General features: G+C 40.3%; 1 protein-coding gene across 3 annotated transcripts; it reads right to left on the bottom strand.

Annotated features, from left to right (window-relative positions):
• Positions 1 to 3,791: 3,791 nt before the first annotated feature.
• On the bottom strand, positions 3,792 to 14,279 carry LOC103712159 (putative lipid phosphate phosphatase beta). 3 transcript variants are annotated; one of them, XM_039126571.3, is made up of 2 exons: positions 13,638 to 14,279; positions 3,792 to 4,006 (listed from the first exon to the last, which is right to left on the bottom strand). In XM_039126571.3, exons 1-2 carry the CDS (start codon positions 14,194 to 14,196, stop codon positions 3,939 to 3,941), a joined length of 627 nt encoding a protein of 208 aa, XP_038982499.1. In that variant the 5' UTR covers positions 14,197 to 14,279; the 3' UTR covers positions 3,792 to 3,938. The 3 variants fall into 3 exon arrangements, with proteins under 3 accessions (XP_038982499.1, XP_026662409.1, XP_008796826.1); XM_026806608.4 differs by lacking the exon at positions 3,792 to 4,006 and adding an exon at positions 5,909 to 6,359 and having other exon boundaries at positions 13,638 to 14,278; XM_008798604.5 differs by lacking the exon at positions 3,792 to 4,006 and adding an exon at positions 5,909 to 6,316 and having other exon boundaries at positions 13,638 to 14,278.
• Between the last annotated feature and the right edge of the window lie 4,748 nt (positions 14,280 to 19,027).

Below are 19,027 nucleotides of genomic sequence, written 5' to 3'. Positions count from 1 at the left end.
AAGTGCTCTTGTAATCAATGTCCAATAGGCAGACATTCTTGGAAGCATGCATCCCATATTACTTAATTGTCCCAAGAATATTCTTCTGAAAACCGACAAGAAACTAAACTAGCAGTTGGACGAAATGGATCTCATCCAATTTATTCACCTCCGGCGTCGATCGCATGGACATTGTTTACAAGGAGCAAAGAATTTTTTTTTATTTTTGGGTATTCTGACCAATCAATGAGATGATATTGTCATCAGACGACAAAATTTTTGTTCACTACATCAAAGGAGAGTCCAGAGAGTGTCACCCGTACCCTTTAGTGAACCAACTGAATCTAATCCATGATTTATGCCCAATGGCGACAGGAACAATGATTAGATGTCAAAGCAACATATTGCCACCTTGAGCCACTCAAGTCCCCTAACCACAATACCAAAGACACGAGCGTCCTGCTCCGGAGCAACCACACCCACCCATGTCTTTTATTTTGTCACCGCTTAACCACTTTTTTATTTTTATTTTTATTTTTATTTTTTTAGCTGGAACGAAATCCGACGAGTACAAATGCACCCAATAAAAATAGAAAATAACATATCTCAGAGTGTTCGGGGCAACTTCCTATCCCCAGCCCATAGAGTGCTACCCGCATGATTGTCCACATAGACGGCCGTCCAATCCGTAGCTCCATTGGTTTCACGAAATACATACTCGTTATTTTCCAGATGTCTCGAAGCAATGGATAATTGCCGCCGACACCCCTCGGATCCTCCTGGATCCAATCGATGCCCGTGGCCGAGTCATCCTCTAGGATGACTGAGCTGGCTCATAACTCAAACAAGGCATGTCGAAGGCCTGGCTAGGTAGCCCTCAACTCCGCATCGGGCACGAAAATGTCGAATATCTGACAGCCGCCTGCTGTCACCATCCTAACGTCCAAGTTTCTAATAACAAAATCCATGCCTCCCCTCATATCTTTATCGAAGACGGATCCATCAAAATTAATCTCGAGAAAACTCGAAGATGGGTGGCTTAACTACAATTGGATCGACTCCCGTGAACCACATTGGCCCGCCAACCCCATGCTATGTCACATGCAAGTCTTCCCTTGCTGTGACCATTTCCACACCCCACCACTAAAGGGGGCCATGGAGAACTTGGGAGCAGGTAGCTAGGATTCTTCCCCTCATGAGGTCAAGGTAAATGCAATGCTGTGATCATACCCCCTGTACCCTCCCTGGTTCTACCATTGCCGAGAACCACCGACCTGTCCCTGTTACGGGACATGGACGTGGAAACGAGGGTAGATTACGAGACCATATGTTAGAGCTGAGGGTGACAGGCCGTGGTACAAAGGGAAAGGATCACCTACTCCCAGATCTCCCACATGAACTTTGTTGGAAGCCACTGGTCGCACTTTGTGGTTTAAAATGACAAAAATCCAACTCAAAAGTACGTGAGGGAAGCCCGTTTCTTTATCTAAACTTTAAATTATTAGAGACAGCATCTAATCCATCTCCCAAGGACCACGTAACTTATGGGCATATGACTTTTATATGCTTGTTCGGCTAAAACACTCTCTTTAATATATAAGATTAGTTTTATTTTCCAGCTCGTGGTTACCCAAATGATGAGAAATAAGGTAAGGAGATGGACCGCACATGAGTTTTGAACATGCCTATCGGTTTGGGTTCTCTTTTCTTTCTCTTCCTTGCAAGCTTCAATTTTAACAAGCACTGGAAAGATACTTTAATTGTTAATAAAAAGCTAGAAGTAGAGGTAGAAAGTCGTCGATGGAGACAACATTTACCATCAAATATTCCTCTTATTGTCAAGTTAATGTTCATCGTTAACCCATTCTCTATTAGCTTAAGCTTTCGAGCTTATTTAGTTAGTTAATATGGTATTGAAGCTTAGGTTTGCATAAGAATATGAGTTTCAAACCCCCTTTATACTAATTATGTATTTAATTGATTTGGCTATTATCTTGACTCGCTCTAGTCATTTTGTTTATTATTTCGACTAATTATGGTTGCCCAATATTTATTTAGTTAAGCCGGTTGTTATCCATCTAGACATATTCAAATTATTGTTTTCATTATTTTGATTCATTGTGCTTGCTAATTATTATTTTAATTAATCTAGTTTTTATCTATCTCGACTTATTCCAATTATTGTGTTTATTATTTTGACTCATTATGGTTTCTAATTATTTATTTACTTATCGGTTATTATTTTTACGCATTCCAGTTATTGTATTTATTGGTTATTATCTTGTCTAGGTCGTATTTGAGGTGGAGTATTAGGCCCGGCATACGTTGTCGATCCTTTTCCTATCATCTTAAATTTTTAAGGTCAATTAGATATCAATATCAAGCAATACACTTGCATTCATTCCTCTCGGTGCAATAATAATCAAAGAATAAATGGTGCTAAATGTTTGCACTTACTTATTGGAGGATATACCGGCCAACTGGTGATATGATTATACTTGAGATGACAAGAATGATATTCTCTGAGAGCTATGAAAAACACTCCATAGAAATCCCACCTTGTATTCAATTATTTTTTACTAGAATTACTGTTGAAGTCTCATTAGCCCAATCTGATACTTGCTTTTCAATCAAAATTTCTGATTTTTTTTTTCTTGAAGACATTTTTAGACATCAAAATCTTTATAGTTACTTGATTCACCCAATCATTCAGAAATATGTCATATGATCGCTACTACTTTTTTTTTTTTTTCAAAAAGAAAGCCTATATTAGTATGCTCGTCGTCCATATGAATACCCATAAATATCTTTTTAAGGGATTACCGTCTTGCAGAAACTCAAATGAAGGCCATAATAAGAGATAATTGATACTTGATCTGTTTTGAATGCTGGAAGACTTACTTGCATGTTCTAATCAAACTAATGAGTATAAGACTTGAGCCATGGAATCATTGTTTCAAATTGAACAAAAGACTACTAAAAGAACACAGGTAATGGAGTGCGAGCCAAATGAGCTGGAGACTTACCCTTCGTCGGAGCTGCAATACTTTAGGTCCAGGTTCATAATGACCCAGACTGGCTTCAAGTCTAAAACTTAGATTGAAAGCTAACACATCCACCTGGATGATTGGATTGTCAACTTTCAGATTAACAGGTTCATAATGACCCAGACTGGCTTCAAGTCTAAAACTTAGATTGAAAGCTAACACATCCACCTGGATGATTGGATTGTCAACTTTCAGATTAATCGTCAAGTTTCTTTTCGGATTGATTATTTCAAGTTCAGGTCAGCTCTAACTTTAGGGAGCTAAATTTGTATGCTTGAACTTTAGGGAGCAAAATCCAAATCTAATAAGTAAACCAACCTGATTGTTTGGTCTCAATTCAGGGCTTATACCATTCTTAATGGTTGATTGATCGGGTTCAGATCTTATACATCTGATCCAAAACAAATACTAACCCCTGCATGGCAAGCCCGGGACAGCACTGTTTTCTTTACAGAACGAATACATCAAAGAGAATATCATGCAGTCCTAGGCATCATAAATGCAGATAAGGTTATTAATTATCTAGAATTAGTCATGTTTCTAGGAATTATAAATCCAAATAAGAGAATATTTAGTTCCAAAAGGACTGATGACAATATTGAAATCTATTATTTAAAACATACTTATTCACGCACGGGGCTAAAGCTTTGTACATTTAACCTGTTCTAGACCCTGCATCGGTGAGAGCCTCATGGAGCTGCTTTTTTTATGTAAGTCATTTGCAGGCATCAAAAAAAAGGAACACTTCAAAGGGATTCAAAGCTCTGTGCTCATTGTGGAATGGCTTAGTCTAAAAATCCCTAGTGAAAGTGGAGTTGTGCATGAAAAGATATCCTAGCGGACAGAGAATCCCGTTTGATTTTATCATGCAGTCCATGAGAGGCTCCTCCAATTTCCTTTGTTTTTCAGACTTCAATATTGGATCTCTGAGCTCAATTCCTTCTGACTTCGCAACCAAACATTGGACGGTCCATCCCAAGCTGGCTAGCTGCAAAGAAATACTCCAGCCAATTATGATGCTTACCCCTAGGACTACAACAAAACCTCACAACATTGGATTGCATTAAGGCTTAATCATTCTTTTGTCTTAATAACCCTACTCTTTTGTTGGAACATCAGGTTGAGTGGCTGTGTATGTGAGAGAGATTATCCTGAGCCATTTTCTAGAAGTGGTTATTCATGTGTCATTTTCCTAGTGCTCCTCAGATTGATGTTGTATAGGCTACCATTGTAAGTGACACAGTCATTATCCAAATTACTTCATAGAATTCATCATATAGTTGCAAATTTAAGTAGTATACCATAAGAAGGAAAAAATACGATGGAACTGAAAAGTAAATCATATCATACTTCTAGTAACTGGAGTGTTTAAATTTCATTCTTTTATGAGCTCATCCTTCATATCCTTGGCCAATTTGAAGTGATTCAACAAAACTTGGTCAGGGCAAGTACAAAAATTTGAATCAACAGCTAACCATTACAATGAAATGAAATCTTCATAGTTATAACAGGCTAAACAGATATGACAGGTAACTTAGATGTCCCTAATAGAATCAGGTGGTGATGATGTTTATAAATGCTCAACTAGTGTTTGTCTTTACAACATTATCCCTGTTTCTTTTATAAGTCTTTCTTCTTGTAAGTAGTGCGGTATCCTATTCATATCATTTCACCAGGTCTATGGACTGTGTGCAAACAAAGTGGACCATCTAGCTACCTCCTGTCCTTTTACCACCCAATCATGGGTGGACAGTGGATAGCACCAGTCGCAATCACCATGAGTGTCTAATAGCATCCAGAGGAAATCACAATTTTTATAATTAGGTCTATGGCTAAACAGAACTGTAGCATTCCTCCACAGTGCCTATCAACTTGTTTCAGACATGAGAGGAGCTTTCTCAGAAAGCAGACGCATGCCCAGAGAATGGCAGAATAGCCCCAGCCTAACAACATTATTTCAAGAGAACTCTAAATTCTAGAATACTAGGATCTCAGTTACCCATTCAGTGTTATCAAAGGTGTCAAAGCCTCCAAAATGAGTGGACCATAATATGTCAGTATCAACGCAAACCTGATGGTACGGAATGTACCATTCTATACCGATTCGGTATCGATATCTAGTACGAATAATATACCGACGCTCGATACGCCAAAAAAAATCTATACCATACCGTACCGTACCGATACTACGCTAGCAAGGCACCGGTGTGGAGCCCAATACTGAAACGGCGAATCTTGGGGTGGACACATTGCATAAAGTGTCAAATAGATCTAACTTCATTTTTCAGTCAGCAGCTTGTGTTGAAGTTTTGTTCAAACGCAGCAGCTTGTAAACAGGTCCTGTTTTATTCCAAATATATTGCTTGCAACAGGCTTCAGAACTCAATCATACAATGTAACCTGGAAAATTTTTAGCCCCTCGTATTCCAACTTCTTGCCTTCCACACGTTGCTCAGTTGTAGTTTCAGGAGCTTTACCGACCTGTGAAGCCTTTAGAGTACTCTTTTACAAACAGTGGTTGCCGCAACAAAGGCATTCCGGACCATTCGGTGACTTTGTTATTAAATAATGCAGTTCAAGGACCAGAATAGTGATAAAAAAAAAAAAAAGAAGAACCAAAGCAGCTTCCCTTGCCTGAGCATTCACATTGGTGTCAGAGGATGCAAAAAGAAATTCAAATGGGTATTGTCCTAGTGAAGAGCAAATCTCTGTTTGAAACCATGGCTTGTGGGACTACTAAAGGAAGCATGATGTGATGTGAATGTCTTGTTTCTGAAAGTGATTGCGTACCGTTCTGCCATTGATGCCATGAACAAGTTCTACAGCTGAAAAATGCCAGCAATTAACCAGTAATAGAAAGCTTCTGCTCAGAGAGACCGATATCCTTAATATGATAGTTTGTCAAAAATAGTGCAGCACAAGAATGGGTACACTGGCACAGGAACCTCAAATTCCAATTTCTAAATATCAGCATTGGATTCCCAAAAGCATTCAACTATGTGAACTTCACATGTCGGGCCTCCCAAAGAAAGGGCACCCTGCAGCAAACACCAGCTTTTTAGATCACCAACAAACACCCAGCATTATGTATTAATGTGAGGTGCTCTTGGATGCCAACACAATCTTGCTGCTTGTTTCTGCTATATTTAGGTTTTGCCAATATGAGAGTTAATCTCTGGCAGGCAGCTTCCAGTCGAACTAGTTCAGCAATCAATGGAAGCAACTCTCTGTAGGCTAACAATCATTTTCTGACACTCCACATCAGCCATTTGACGTGCATGTTCAGTATGCTGCAGCGTGGTTAAGCAGCGACATGTTAGCTTCCTGCAACCTCTGACCAAATTGGACGGTAGCCATTACATGACAGATGTAACAAAAGATGTTTTCTAAGCTCAGAGCTAACACTGTATTCTATATCAACTTTCAGTACCGACTGCAAACTTCATAGCACATGTGAGAAGCAAAAATGATATCATCGATGCGACAAGGCCATAACAGTGATCCAATTTATATGCTATCTGATTTACTTCAAAACTTGCACATCGTCCATTATTTTATCTTTCAACCTTGTTCAGTCTAACTTGAGCTTAGGAGATAATGCTAATAGAGATAATCTTCTAGCTGGAGTAACAAACTCATGAATCTGGTTTTGATTTCCTAAAGCTGAAAGGTCAGCTCATGAATCTAAATCAGATTCCTAAGAAGAGTGAACTTTAATCATGAATAATTAGTCTTTCTCTTCTAACTTTTGTTGGTCACCATTCAGATGATGTCCTCAAGCCTCCTGTTTTCTTCACGTATTTCCTCATTAAAGTTATTATAACCACCTTAAATAATTTAAGTTTTGGAAATTCCCATGATAAAAGAAGAAAGCTTGGCACCAGGAAATTAAGTAGATTCGTCGTTACATCTTGCAAGTTACATCCTATACTACTACCTACTGTAAGATGATTTCTCAATGATTCCAACTAGCAACAAGCCTCAACAATATAATAGGATATCACCACTCTTGGGAGCGGTCTATATATTGCTCAAGTTGGCATGATGATTCTTCTTATTCTTAAGACGATCTCTCCCAAAAGAAGAGACATTTATCTTCCATTAGACACTTCTCACACTTTCTTTCATGTAACACAAGTATTAGACTTAGCCTGATAATATCTTAGCTTTTGATTTAATACATAACTTGGGAAGTTGCATGAGTAAGATCTGCCAATCCTGAGAGCTTGAGAAGGGATTGATAGTTCTTGCCCAAATTCCAATTGACAAACTGAATTCAAGAAATCTGATGATTGAAAGTCTGATCATCAAAGATCTGATGAAGATCCAACAGTAGATGCTCCTATGGTTGAAAAACCAATGGAGTATCTGATTGTTGCTGATCTTTAAAAAGGCACCCATCATCATATCCCATCAATAATTAAGACTACCTTCTGTACCCTGGTAGAAGATTTCCTATGAATCACTTAACCATGATGCAAATTGCAAAGAATCCCATGCTTAACTTCATAGAATGATAAATCAGGTGTCTCAAGATCGGTGATCAAGAATTGCTCAAACAGTAACCTACTGGTCCCTTAGTTTTGGTCTCCTTCATCAAATTGTAAAGAATTAACAGTGCAAAGGAAAAAAAGATTTTCTCAAGATGATTTTAGGATGAAATCCATGTACCAAAAGCAATTTGATGCAATTAGAATTAAAGGTGACTATAGTTTTACATTTTTAATCTTGAATAACATTTATATTTAATCATAACCACAGCTCTAAAGAGTATAGCTTGAGATTCAAGTGTCCATGTGTGATATTTGATTTTTGGTTAAATGCATATTGCATACATGTGGGAGAAACAAACATGCTTTTCTTATTTTCAAAGTTATTGCAAAATCAGGGGCACACATGTTTTATCTTTTATTATTTTCTTGAGTCACAGATTTTTACCTAAGCCATTATGAAAAGATAGATAAGTGCTAAACCCAGAAACTAAAGTCTAGGTTTTATAGGATACAAGACATGTGGCCAATATGAAGTATGTCACTACCCAAAGGAGTAAGAATCATAGTTTTCATGGTTTTTTTTTGTTTGTTTGTTTCTCTACATTCCATACACATGTTGAAACTCTCTGGCAGATCCAGGATTTCTCAAGCGCAAGGACTAAAACCAATGAATGTGAGTTCAGCTATCAGTTTCCTCTATTATTTTCAGGATCTTGTTTTATATTATTTGATATCATGGTTTCAGAATTTATATGTCATGACATTCAATCAACATAGGCATTTCTAAGCACTTCCTTGATTTTCCATTCCTCAGTTTTGGAAAGGTGAAAAATCTGCTATCTTTGCCCACTCCACCCTTTTGGTGAATTGCCCTTCCAATGCGGTGGTAAAACATTTAGAATTCATATTCATAATGATAAAGCCCTTTTGCTAGCTTAATCTCATCTGAGCTTGTTTCTGATTCATCTTATTGTTTCTTCAACCTGCTTTTCAAATGTTTCTTCCACTTAAGGTATACGTCCCCTCTAACTACATCAATAGAGTGTATCAAGCTTATTGCAAGCACTTTGTTATATTACAATGCTCACTATATTTTGAACAAATTCTTACTTCTAAAGATCTGCAAGTCTAGCTGTTTCTCTTATCTCATTCTCACTTAAGCTATTGTTCTTAAATAATTCCTTGCAGTTAAGACCTTCTCAGACTGAATGCATCAAAAGTATAGTTTGATCATGTTATTATCACTATATTTTGCAGTAGTATTCATATTCAAAGATCAGTTGTACCAATTATCGAACCTTAAGGCTCAAAGATACAGGCAGATAGAACCAGTGGATCCTCCAATCTTATATCACGGTATCACATCATGGATTCCATGTATTCTGTAATTACAGAACTAAATCAAATAATAAACATGCAGAATTATCTCCTGTTACATAAGTATGCACACAGTTAGCCATATCTCCTGAGGCAAGCATCCTTTCAAATAGGCGCAATCTTTTATATCAGTGCGCAGTTATCATGGTCACTCTCAGGCATGAAGCAAATGAAGAAAAGAAGGTTTAACATAAAAAGGCAATGAGATCTGCATTCTCAAACAGGAAAATCATCTCAGTTTGTTATCTTTGTTTTTTGGTTCTCACCAGATCCTTTCCATTCTTTTCCCATCAACAGTAGTAGAGAGCTGTATATTTTCTCTTTGGGCTAATGGCTTACAGTGTAGATGGTGTAGGCATGTACAATGAGTACCCGAGGGGGTTCCAGAAAAGAAGGGTATTTTATTCTTTGTTGAAGGATGTAGAAGAAAAAGAGGAAGACCCATGGTGACATGTATGAAAGCTATAAAAGAGGATATAGAAATGCTTGAAATAACATAAAGGGATTTTGACAAATTAGTCCCTATTTGTAGCCCAAATCCAAGATGGTCCTCTTCTTTTAAATAAAGACAACAAACTCCTATTGTTTATCGAACAGGTCAAATTAATGCATATTGTTTAATTTAAGATTTCCATTCATTTAACCCCATTGTTTTTCTTCCAACATGACTATCATATCCTTGTAATTAATAAACCCTAATGAACTTGCCTTCCTCCAAAATAATTCTCCAAATTCTAAAATTTTTCTCGTCTCTTCCCATATCTTACCTCTCTCTCATCTGCCCTCACACCCAAGCCATCAAATCAGGGCACCTAACATGAATAAGTACCACCACCTCTGATCCTCTCTTCCATCCATCTTGAAGGTCTGCTATAGATTGGTGCTCCTTGAAATTTCAACTTTTTTTATGTAGGTTTGAAAACAATATACCCTGGCAGGAGTCTTTCATTCAAGCTCTAGTTCTTAATATTTACCATATCATTCATCAAAAGGGGTGCAGCAATGTGAGGAGGGAATCTACGATATGATGAGGAAAGGCACCATATTCATTAAAAAATTTAAGGGCATAACCGGTATTTATGAAGCTGTAGTTGCACTCTTATAAGTTGGTTTTGGGCTTATCTGTCCATTACAATGAACTAGGCTTGTCTGTCCATTACAATGAACTAGGCTTATCTGTCCATTACAATGAACAACAAGGGTTAAGTTGTATTATTCAGAAAAAAGGTATTATTCTGGTACTCAAAGCAAAATAAAGGATCATCTTGTCAAATTCCCTAACACCAAAGGCAACTTTCAATGGGAATACTTGGTGAATGAGGATTCGTAAAGCTTACTCCAAATAGCAAGGACAAGGCCTGATCATTATGGTTATTATTATGCCTATAGATCATTAAAGGATAAAAAGGGTAGTCAAAAAAGTCTAGATCTTCCTTTGAAATGACAGGATTGACCTCTACCAAGCACGAAAGCTTCTCTAAAATCTCTAAATTGATGGTATCTAGCGTTCAGCCCAAAAAAATTTGAACGACACTAGATGCCCATAATATATCAGATCTTTAAAAAAAATATTGGGCAAAGATATATCTGACAGATAAATAATAATTTCCCTCTCTCTACTAATTCATACTTTTTACTAACTAGAATTCATCTTCTAGAATTCCAGAAGTCTAAGGTTTATCAAAGAATATTCATTTTAAAACATAATTCTCCCAAATTTGGTTTAGAATATCAAATGAGGATAATCCTCATTGCCACTCAATATTTTCATTTACTTGGGAGGAGAGACTAATACATTAGGATATTTGGTTGTCAATCCATCCCTGCCCTTACTGTTCTTATATCTTTTATACAAAAGTTTGGCAGTTCAGTCACTAACCATGATTAAGTTTCCAGTAATTCCATTCTTCTTCCAAGAGAATGGACTTATCCTATGGTACTCCCAGAGGCCTGTACTCTCATATCACTTCTTAACTTTAATGCTCTAGCAAGTGTAGTGCTAAGTCACCATCTTTTAGACTATGCGTAGAGGAAAAACTAAGGACAGTGTACAACTGTAAATTACCCTTCTGACAATGGCCCTTTCTTGGAACATTATGCCCTGAGCTACAATAATTCTTTTCATGTTTAGCAGTGTTGCCCCTTCTCAAGCTTCTAGCTACAATTCAGCTGCTCGCTATAAGCCTTAGGTTTTAAAATCTTCCTTCAATTTAGTGTCCCTTCGTCTCCCTTAATTACTTTTCCTCTTGGGAACAATAAACCTTTGAAGGTATAGTACCTTTATAAAACCACTCAGATGTTCATTATGAGTTTATTTGTATTGTTGTAAATGGCAATGCCCTTAATCTAACTGATATTCAGAATTCTTGAACAATTCAATATCCAAAAACTGAAATAACAATGCAATATCCTAGAGTTACCTATAGATGGTGTCTCTAATCGACATAAACACCTGCTGTTGGTTTACCAGTTGAACCAACCGTACCTGCTTTTGGTTATCGTATATCATAATCATAGACCAAAGTTTTTCTTCTTACAGGTTAATACCGCATCTGAAGCATTACTTCGACAAACAGATGAAGGGGACTGAAGCCAAGAATGCTGGAGCATAAGACAGAAAAATAGGTAGTAATGAAAGATAAGTGTTTAAGAGTGTACCTAAATCCTAGTATCTTTTGCCTCCAAAGGTTTTGTTACTAGTGTTGCAATAGTTTGACAGCAATCGGTCCAAAAAATGGAGCCACGAGCTACTACTAATTGCAAACTACTTTCTCACAGGGTTTTTCAACGAAATCTTTCAGGACAAAAATCAACCCAAGGAGACATCTAGAGAAAGAAATTGTTGATTTTACAAATTAGCGAGCAAAGACTTTACTATAGGAATACGTATCTTTTAAAATAAAATTATAAAACAAAGGAGGAAGACAACAGATAGAGGAGGGTGCACATCTACCACCTGTAAAATTATATAACTAAAATGGGGATAGGTACTGTTGGGGGAAAAACCCCAAGTCATACCGCCACGGAGGCGCTCGGCTAGAGAACGCCGACCGGAAAGGCGCTCGACTAAAGGACGCCGACCAGAGAGAGCGCCAAGAGGCGCCCAACCAAAATAACCAAGTAGGGATGCTCGGCTAGAAAGAGCCGACCAGAAGACGCCGACCAGAGAAGCGCTTGAACTAGGAAGCGCCGACCAGAGACAAAGCGCCAAATAGAGGCGCTCGGCTAGAAGGTGCTCGCCCAAAGGGCGTCGACCAGAAGTACTAGAAGCAACCCCGCCACAGGGCGCCCCTCTGGGCGACCAGCTCGGCTCGGCACCCTTGCCGAGCCGATGCCTTCTACTCCTCCCCGCCAAGCTTTCTCGAAAGGTCCGGCGGCTATACACGCGACTCTACTACAACCTGCCGCTATCTCCAAGCCGTCAAGGCATAAGATCTCCGCAGGTATTTGGCACGACCTGCCATTAATGCATGAGACCCCCTCAAGTCTCCGATGCGCTCAGTCATTTAATGAACATGGCTCAAGACGATCTCCAGATCACTGAACCATCAAAGCGTATGGCTCTCCCTGACCGCCGGTTCATTCGGTAATAAATGCACTTACCATCCACGGACCCCAGGCCCACCACAGCCGGCGGTTCAACCACTCCAACAGGTCCGATCGACCGTGACAACTCCCTGATTCCGGTCCGATTCGGTCCCGTTCTCCACTACGCCATTAATGGGCCAAATCGTGCCCAATTATTACAAAAGAGGACAAACCTCCTGTCACCTCCCAGGTAACAAAAATCCTTCTATAAAAGGAAACCTGGGGGAAAAGGAGGGGGGCCCGGGACAGAACCCTCCTGAACCGGGTGAAAAGAAGCAAACAGCACAGACAAAATTGAGGATATCATCCTCTTCATCTTCTTCAAATATTCCTGCTGTCTTCTCCTCATATTCTCCTCCTTGCTCTCTCCACATATTCGCCCCCTCTGACTTAAGCATCGGAGGGCCGGCGCCGGGGAGCCCGGCCACCGGCTTTTTGCAGAACTTGCGCCCCTCAGGAGGACGCCACCAGCCGGCGCACCGTCGGCCACCGTTCCTGCGGCGGACTTGCACCCCTCCAGGAGGGCGCGGCCGGCCGGCGCACCGCCATCCGCCCTCCCCGCGGCGGAGCTCCTCCTTCTCCGGCTTCGCGGCAGCCCCCGGGTCCAATTTCCAGCAACAGGTACTAAAGGAAAATTATGATATGGCATTAGAGCTGTGTTAAAAGAAATTTAGAAAAATGTATTTTTTTGATTAAAAAGTAAAAAGCTTTTCGTTGATATGTCCACAATCCATCAATTAGCCCCATTAAACTAGGAACTTGGAAACTGTACTAGAACAATTAGATTCAATCAGATGAACGAAACAAAATTACAAGTTTACACACCCAAAAAAGGGGGAAAAGTAATTTTACTGATGGAATAGACCTCAGAGCCAAAATTAGGCGTTGGATCACTAACATATTCGATAATGATCTTAAATTCTTTTATATAATTCTGATCAAATAACAAAAAGCCTATAAACAATGAAGACAAGAAAAATTGCATAATTTCGTAAAAGTAAGATCACAATTGGTCGAAGAAAGCAGATTCGAACAAACCATCCCCCAAGAAAACAATATTAAAACCTATAAAAGTTGAAGAAATAGAACACAATGAAAGCTTCCAAGACACCCAAGCAAGAGCCGGCGACGACATCGAGAAGAAAATGCCTACCGAGAAGGACCCGAGAGCCGGAGGTGGCGGCAGACCAGACCAAGACGAGGCGCACCAGGAGCTCGGCGGGGTCGCCACCGTAGTAGACGCCGATCCAGCCGCGGCCGGCGAGGAGGCTGCGGAGGGAGGCGTCGGAGAGTCGGAGGAAGGAGGCAATGAAGAAGACGCGGGAGGAGTGACCGCTGGGGAAGGACCAGTGGTCGACGGCAAAGGCGAGGCTCATGCCCTTGTTGTAGACGGGGCGAGGGCGGCGCACGAGGTGCTTGGCGAGGCCGACGAGGAGGAGGTCGAGAAGGGAGCCGAGGAGGAGGGCGAGGAGGAGATGGAAAGCGTCGGAGGAGGCGGAGGAGGAGAAGGGGAGGAGGGCGAGGGGGATGGGGAACCAGAAACGGCCGTCGCCGGAGATCTCGAGGGCTTTGAGGAGGGAGCGGGGGACGGGACGGCAGAGCGAGTGGATGCGGAGGGATAAGGCCGTGTCCAGTGCGATAAGACGGTGGAGGAGGGAGGAGCCGGGCGGCGACGCCGCCGTTGTGGTGGTGGCCGCGGCGGCGGGAGACATGGGAGTAGCGGCTTCCGTCGTCCGGGTCGCGCCCCGACTTTATTAGATTATATTACATTAGATTAGATGCCGGAGCATTGGGTTCTTTGTTCTTTTGGACAAAATTAAGGTTCATGGGCCTCCAAGCCTGACCTGGCTTACTTCAGGCCATAGATTCATAGTGTTGGCTGAGGCAGCCCCAAATTTTCATATACGGGACTTGGCATCAAAAGCCTGGCCTGGTTCACTTTGCATCATGGTTAAACTGACAACGGGCGTAGATGGGCTGGATTATGCCGTGACCCGATCTCGGCCCAAAATATTGTCGGATTTAGGCCGCACCTTTTGAAAAATCCCGATCCGAGCCCATCCCGAGCCCGAACCCAGTTCGATCGAGCCGGATCCAATTTTGGCCATTTGGGCGGTAAACTGGGCCAATGATATATCAAATCCGCCCAAAAACGCTATTTAAACCCAAATCAGGTCCAAAATTTTTTGGGCCAAGCCAATAGCCCGACCCGAAGTCGGCCCGGGCCTATTTGCCACCGTAGTGGCAGTGTTGGCTCCGGCGGGCCCAAATTGCTATATGCTTGTCTCTGTATCGACCCATCAACAGCCCTACGTGAGTTTGATGAAATGTAGGAGAATGGGCCTCTGGAAAAAAGACTCTATGTCAAATAGGCTTGGCCTAATGGATGTGGCACTTGAACAAGCATGAAGGAGATAATTGTTGTATAATTGTTGGTAGTAGGAGTAATATGGGTAATATGTGTTGATATGGTGCTTTTCTTCCTCCCTGTTTCCAATTTTTTCTTTTCTTTTTGTTTTTGGATACGGTGTGTTGGATCTGCTATAAATGTTGTGCCCATAGACTACTCACATATAGTATGTCTTGTCCCAAACTACGTTTCAATCGCATTAGTGTGGAGAATCGTGCTCAAAGTAAATCTAATCATGCGAGATTAACGTTAACCATGTCTACTGTGATTTGGATCGTATATTTGGAGTACAACGCTCCTCCTCCACAACAAGGAGGAGGGCTGCCTTATTTTCAAATAAATATGTTACTACTTGCAAATCTCTAAATCTATCTAACTTTGCAAGGGAAGATATCCTTGAATTATTTTTTTTCAATTTTTTAATATGAGATTTGAAGGCAATTTATAACTTGATGTTTTATATTAGATTATTGTTCGTCAACTCTCAAAAGGGCACTTTGATGTCATCGGAAATCTCTTACGTCAAGTTTATGTCACATTATTGATCACAAAGCCATGGTGATATAGCCGATTATTGACCGTATGGTAATTATTAGGGATAAATTTATCTTGAAACTCAAACTCAGCTCTTGGATAACATACAATACAATTTTAATTTGCCAAGAGAATCCTATCCTTCGCCGTATGTTTTCAAACCATACAAATGGCCAAAGTCTCAAACTCAAGCAGAATGTTGTTAATGATCCAATAACAAATGCTTGAATTTTGTGTGCTTTACCTACAGTTCCCTCGAATTACTTAATACCTTAGCCTTAGCCACTTTAGCAGTAGAAACAGTCCTTTTTTTTCACTATTCCCCCAAGCATGCCTTCCCTAAAGCTCATGATGGCTTACACATCCCGGATTTCATGAAGAATCAGAACTTAATTGCATATATGCCATCTATGCCTAGGAATCATCAAGTTTGAGGCTACCAATACTCCAGCTAATTTGAGCCTTGGAAGTCCCAATAGCTAGAGCAGAGTTCCCAAAGTCAGGGTTAAACCATGAAAGGAGAGCAGGAAGGTTCAAAGATGCAAGAATTAAAGAAGTCTATCATGTGATTTTAAACATAATGGGGTCTCAACGACACATTCTTTCTTGTTAATCATGCTTCGAGCAATCATGTTCTTGATGCTTTAGAGGAGAGTATGGAAGTGGGGAAGAATGCATTATTTCTTTTGCCTTCCAGGATTCGTTTGACTGCACTTCTTTATTAAGGAGAACCAAAACTGGCATTCATTCGTTCACTCAAGAGAGCGATGTGATAATAATATCCTCCCATGGGTCTCATGTTAAACCTTAGAGCATCTCCATGGTATTCCTCCTGCTTAAATAACAACCTTGAAACCTGACCCAAATAATAGAGGAATCAATACAACATCAGGCAACTGATCGAAGGTGGTGGCACTTCAAAGCTCACTGAGTAGCTAGCCTTCAAGCTTCAAAAAAATGCAATTCGGAAGGGGAAAAAAAGGATTAGAGACCACTATCGTATTATAACTCCTATTTTTCAAAGAAATGGCATTGAAGTGTTCACTATAACAATTTCAAGACACATGTTATGTTATAATATACAAAACAACTTACACACATCATCATCATCATCGTCATAGCAATGATAGAAATGGCATTGAACTGTTCACCATAACAATTACAATCTCTTTAACAAAAACTATCTAAATGTGCAGTTTAGATTCGCTATGCAATGAATGCTTGAGTTTCCGATGGAGCGAGATTTGGGTCACGCTAGGCTTTGAGATTAATGTATCATAGATAATCGTGAAAGAATGGGCCCATTAAGAACTTGTTTGCACCTGATAGACTATTGCGCTGTCACTCCGACAAACCTCCTTTGTTCTCTTAATCTCGTCTCAATTTAGGCATCGATAGATCTCTGCTGGATATTCTTCGATGAGAAATTCTTTATTTTTGTTGTTTCATATGAGAGTCCGATCACGAACTAAGATTCCGGATGCAACTATTGTTCCTTGAATCGGCTCCGGACGAATTGCAGCTTCGTGTAACCCAAGCAGCTCACTGCCAAGTCGTTCAGCAATCTCTTCTGTTTGGCACCTGGGTCAAGTCGGTCCTCAGCAGCAACAACACTAAACTTAGCCTATGCTTTTTATGGGTCTATTGCACAATAAACCAAAACTGCGTGCAAGACTATGCTCGAACACAATAATAATAATAATAATAATAATAATAATAATAATAATAATAATAATAATAATAAAATTGAAAAATTAAAAAAAAAAAAAAAAGGCATCTTTCGGCCGGCAAACTGGTCCGGACTCGCGACAATTGACTCACTACCGGGTCCACCGAGTCGTCCGAGGCGCACGCGGGCGCAAACGGCGCGTTTCCCAGGGCTCCCAAAGGGGATTCCATTCTGATCTCGGTTAGGCGTGAGCAAACAAAGGCTGGCCGTATTAACCCCATGTCTCCCACCTCGTTTCGAGCTTTTTCGGAATTCCTCCCCATCCCCTTTCAAATCCTTCCAGCCTAACCTTTCATCATACCAAAAATCTCAAAGCTGTCGTCTTTCTTGTGGCCTTGTCCCCCAGGTGCTTCTGCCACTGAACTCCGCAAATAGTTTGAAGGGAGTGGGAGAGGGAAAAAAAAGAGACTCTCTTCCTTCTTTCTGGCTCAAACTTTCTGATCAGTGACTTCTTCACCGTTCCATTCCTCTTCCACTTTTATGTTTTTTTCTTCTCTATAAAACTTCCCTTCCTTCAGGGAATGACCAAAAAGCCTACACATGACCCAACGACCTAGACTGGGACAATTCATGTGGGAGCAATTGGAGAATAGAAATCAAGTTCTTTCTTGGTTTATAGGCAAAAGCACAGAACAATAGCCTTATGAGTACCTGGTGGACAGCTGAACGAATTGATTTTGGCAAGAGTGCTTCCTTAGTCCTTACTCCTTGACTTCGTAAAAGTTGTGCCCAATGCCGGTTGAGTCTTTTTAAAATTTCATTCAGGTACCCTACTCAAAGAAAGAGATTTCCCTTAAGTACATCATTTTCATAGAAGCAGTAAAGCACACCAAATCAAATACAAAATCCCATCTTGAATGGTTATGATTGCAGCAAGGGTAGAGGTTGGATTTTTTTTGCCCTTTTTTCTGTCAGAGTTAACCTCAAATTCCGTTCCATCTCTCTGATTGGAACAATAGCTATTGCTAGCCCATTTGCACCTAAAAGTATCTCTCCTTATTGATAGGTTCATTTCTTATCCATGCAATAATGTTATCAATGGAAACTTGAAAGGGTAAGGGTTCTCATATTGAGCTTCTTAATTTCCACAAATCCACGCCATCTTTCCTATGTCTTAAGTCCTCTTCTGACCCACATACAAGTGCGAAGGAACATGGAAAGCATTGTCTTCTTTGGAAAGTTGTCACAGATCAGGAGTGGGGAATATAGAAACAGTTTGCCCATTTCGAGCTCCTATAAAACAAAGAGAATGACTTCAAAGCAACCCCCCCATGACATTAATCTATTCCCGTGCCATTTCCATGGGCTACTTTTCATGTACTTCGTTTTTACCTTGTCCAATAGAACCTTATAAAAAAAAAAATAATTCTGAGGGATGGGCTTTAAGCCGTCATCTTTTTGACATCATGTGTTCCCTCCTAAACTAATAAACTGGCTCGGGCAAGCAACCTAGCAATTTGTTTGGGCAATGCAGTCCAATTTGCTTTGAGCGTAGGTAGCTGCAATTTACAAGTTAATTCCAAGATCAAGTTGATTTAAGACAGCAGGAAATCCATTTGAGCAATTTGAAATGCCATTTGAGTCATACTAATATCTGAGAGGTTGAAGTAACTCTTATGGCTGAAATCAGGATTGTTCTCTCCTCCATCGCCACCTCATTTTTGAATCTAGCAATGGAAGGCTCCGGCGCTTAGAACAGTGGATGATAGAGGATTCAACGAAAATCTTATTACAGGAGGACAGAACTGCGTCATGGATCATCGAGAGGTAATTTCTAAAGCTAGTCTTTTTAGCCACTGAGTGGTATCGATCCATGGATCAATCAAAGTTGTTGGGTGCTGGAATCTGGAGCTGCAACACAGCGGCACCT

The sequence above is a fragment of the Phoenix dactylifera genome, chromosome 6 (assembly GCF_051530095.1).
Source record: "Phoenix dactylifera cultivar Ajwa chromosome 6, Ajwa_hap1_PhDact_Kaust_v1.1, whole genome shotgun sequence".
NCBI classification, from domain to species: Eukaryota; Viridiplantae; Streptophyta; class Magnoliopsida; order Arecales; family Arecaceae; genus Phoenix; species Phoenix dactylifera.
The sequence above is the reverse complement of the archived record's forward strand: the minus strand, read 5'-3'. Positions and strand labels throughout refer to the sequence as shown.

Excerpts from the sequence above, each read along its gene's own strand:
- LOC103712159 (XM_039126571.3), bottom strand. The coding sequence starts at position 14,196 with ATGTCTCCCGCCGCCGCGGCCACCACCACAACGGCGGCGTCGCCGCCC. Across the intron at positions 4,007-13,637 it reads CGGCTCTCGGGTCCTTCTCG|CTTGGGATGGACCGTCCAAT; the intron begins GTAGGCATTTTC and ends GCAGCTAGCCAG.